General features: G+C 40.3%; 1 protein-coding gene across 1 annotated transcript; it reads left to right on the top strand.

The window, feature by feature from the left end:
• Window positions 1-493: 493 nt before the first annotated feature.
• On the top strand, window positions 494-2,449 carry LOC131878031 (RNA polymerase II subunit 5-mediating protein homolog). Its single transcript, XM_059223931.1, has 3 exons — window positions 494-645; window positions 720-1,130; window positions 1,212-2,449. Exon 3 carries the CDS (start codon window positions 1,530-1,532, stop codon window positions 2,289-2,291), a length of 762 nt encoding a protein of 253 aa, XP_059079914.1. The 5' UTR covers window positions 494-645; window positions 720-1,130; window positions 1,212-1,529; the 3' UTR covers window positions 2,292-2,449.
• The last annotated feature ends 651 nt before the right edge of the window (window positions 2,450-3,100 follow it).

Genomic DNA, 3,100 nt, shown 5'->3' with positions numbered 1-3,100 from the left:
TCCTTCCGTAAACAGACGGCTTTTGGGAACCATTCTCACTCCTTTGGTCTCGATTTGGGATGCTCAAACCTTTCGTCACACTCAAATAATATTTTAGTCTGATAGTCACCTTTTGGATTGTCCCACAATTGAGAAGTGATTATTGAAGGCTGTCTCACAGATTGTCAAAATAGACTTGTGGGATTTCCAGACTCATGTCAATAAATGTAAAAGTGCTCGTATGATCACCCAAAACTACAAATTGCCCATAAACATTGAATGAGAACGTTTCTTCGAAGTGTATTTCGTGAGTCAGATCATACGCATTAGCCAATCTCCACTTAAAAAGAAGCTAAGAAAGATAAAAATACACAATGTTCAAGTTGAATATAGGTTGTGCGAGGCTGAACTCTATCAAAATATTGATGATGACCGCATGCAGACACACAGACAGACAACTTGAACTGCGAAAGTAATCAATTCTAAGAAATATTGCACTTCATTCCCCTTACGTTCAAGATAAAACTTGGATATAAAAACCAAAGAGATTTTGATTCGGATCAATATTCAGGAACAAGCAACAGATTCAATAACAAGCAAGCGAGCTAAGAGTACCAGGCAAATAACCAAATCTGAGAGTTAGAGAGGGGCCCAAAAGTCGAGATGGTAAACAAGCAATCATTTCAAGTTCTCGTTTTACCTCCTGTCCTTTGGAATCAAACGTTTTGTCTTCTACTTAGGTATCGAAAGTTTTGGTTTTCTCCCTGGCTGTCTCCTGCAGTGTGGCCTTTCCACGAAATATCAATCAGTATGATTACTTCAAATGTCCTAATGTCATGCAAGCTCATCACTTAACTCGAGGTTTCCCTGGCGTGGTTGCTCACGGATTACATTCTATCTCCTTGGAAGACCTTCAATACTACTTTGACGCCTCAGCGTCCAAAGACAACCACGTGCCCACAATCAACCTGGATTTGGTCTCCGAGCATGCAGTTTTGGGCTATGCTCCATCTGTGTGCCTGGATCATCCATTTCCCTCCCAGTTTATGAGAGCGGTGGATCAGGTTCTTTCCCACATGGATGATCCCAACTATGACGTCAAGAAGTACAGCACATTTGAACGATTGGTTCATGTCATGCACATGAATGAGGTATGATAGAATACCTAAAAACAACATGCTCTCCTCCAAACCCAATTTAGTTGACAACTTTAACTTTGAAATTTTATTCAGATGTGGAAAATGGCCAAGCCTCATTACGATAAACTTGTCGCGAACCCACCGAAAGATCCTAGGATTTGTCCCTGCGTCAACGATGTTGAGAACAATGGAATCCTTGACATGTTGAACTTCATGGCCTTGAAGATAAGGGAACCCGAACTCATGTATGGGCACCATCTTACCCGTTATGAAGGCTCTGACCGATTGAAATTGGTCAAGGACGACGACTAGGAGGCTTTGGAAGATAAGGACAAGCTTGATTGGCACGACATTGATTACTACTTTGGCAAGGACGGTCACCAGTCAAATCAGAAACCCATCAAAGAGAATATGGATTGGGAAAACAATGTCTACAAATTCCCTTCTCCGACACATCAAGAGAAGTTGGATTGGCATGACATTGACTACTATTTTGGCAAGGATGGTCAAGAAAAGGCTCAAGAGACATCCAAAGAAAAACTGGATTGGGAAGGCAATCTGTACCAATTTGACTTCAAGAATGATGATGATGATGATGACGACAAGGACACCAAAACACATTCCAAAAAGGCTCCCGAGGAGAATTTGGATTGGGAAGGCAATCTGTACCAATTTGACTTCAAGAATGATGATGATGATGACGACAAGGACACCAAAACACATTCCAAAAAGGCTCCCGAGGAGAATTTGGATTGGGAAGGCAATCTGTACCAATTTGACTTCAAGAATGATGATGATGATGACGACAAGGACACCAAAACACATTCCAAAAAGGCTCCCGAGGAGAATTTGGATTGGGAAGGCAATCTGTATCAATTTGACTTCAACAAAAACGAACCAAATCCACCCACAAACCCTCATGAGAAGCTCGATTGGCACGACATCGATTACTATTTCGGTAAGGATGGACAAAAGAACACCCAAAAGAGCATTCAAAAGCGATCAGTGGATTCAGATGAGCCCACACGAGACAACTTTGCCAAACAGAAGGGCATGCCCAAACTGAGCAGTGAAACAGCTTGGAAATATTGGAAAAATGAGATCTCTGGAATGGAGGAGATCAGCGACTATGAACTCGCCATGTTCTTGTATTGTGCTCTGAATCACAATTGAGTCTGGCAAACACATACGAGAGGCGCCTTGCCTTCTACCTATTGCCATTACCAAAGCTAAGCATGATGTTCTTTCCAAAGACTTTTATTTAAAGTTATTCAACACTGAATTGCAAATGTTTCAAATATGCCTGTCAAATAAATACTAGTTGAAAAACATTCTGGATGAAATTAGATGAAGAGATAGCCATAATTGGTTTTGATGTAATGTTAGTTTGCGGAAACTTGATTCAATTCATGTACAAATTTCATTCAATTGCATACAGTTTCGTTACATTGTTTTACACTTCGATATAAATTGCAAAATGGCCCCAAGGAACTTGAATCCAGTAGTTCTGGCTAGCTTTTAAAGAGAGTTGAACTGGATTCAAAGTAAAATTAAGAATTAAAATGATTCACAATTAATTATATCGCGAATGGTCAATTGAAAAAAGAGAGCGGAATGGTCCAGGCAGCGTTGCCAAATGGCCTTCGCAGAGGCCAAATTTTTTAAAAATGGCTACTTTTGAAAATTTTGGCCACGAGAAAAAAACGTGCCCTCCGACCCTTCCACTGGCCACCAAGACGCTGCTTTTTTTTATTTAATGGCCACGAGGATAATCTTCTGGCCTCCAACCCTTAATTTGGCATTGGTGGGGATGCTTTAAAAAATCAATAATAATTTTCCACTTTGGTTGGTCAATAGTTAGAACTTAATATGTGTCTTTCCTTAGCCCAACGTTCAAGAAGACAGGTTCGACACATTTTATTAAATATTTGAAACAGGACAGAGGTTTCATTTGGAACTATGAGGTCAATTCAATGGTCAAT

This window comes from Tigriopus californicus, chromosome 3, assembly GCF_007210705.1.
Source record: "Tigriopus californicus strain San Diego chromosome 3, Tcal_SD_v2.1, whole genome shotgun sequence".
Classification (NCBI taxonomy): domain Eukaryota; kingdom Metazoa; phylum Arthropoda; class Copepoda; order Harpacticoida; family Harpacticidae; genus Tigriopus; species Tigriopus californicus.
The sequence above is the reverse complement of the archived record's forward strand: the minus strand, read 5'-3'. Positions and strand labels throughout refer to the sequence as shown.

Bases quoted from the DNA above. Each gene is read 5' to 3' on its own strand.
- LOC131878031 (XM_059223931.1), top strand. From the start codon at position 1,530: ATGGATTGGGAAAACAATGTCTACAAATTCCCTTCTCCGACACATCAA.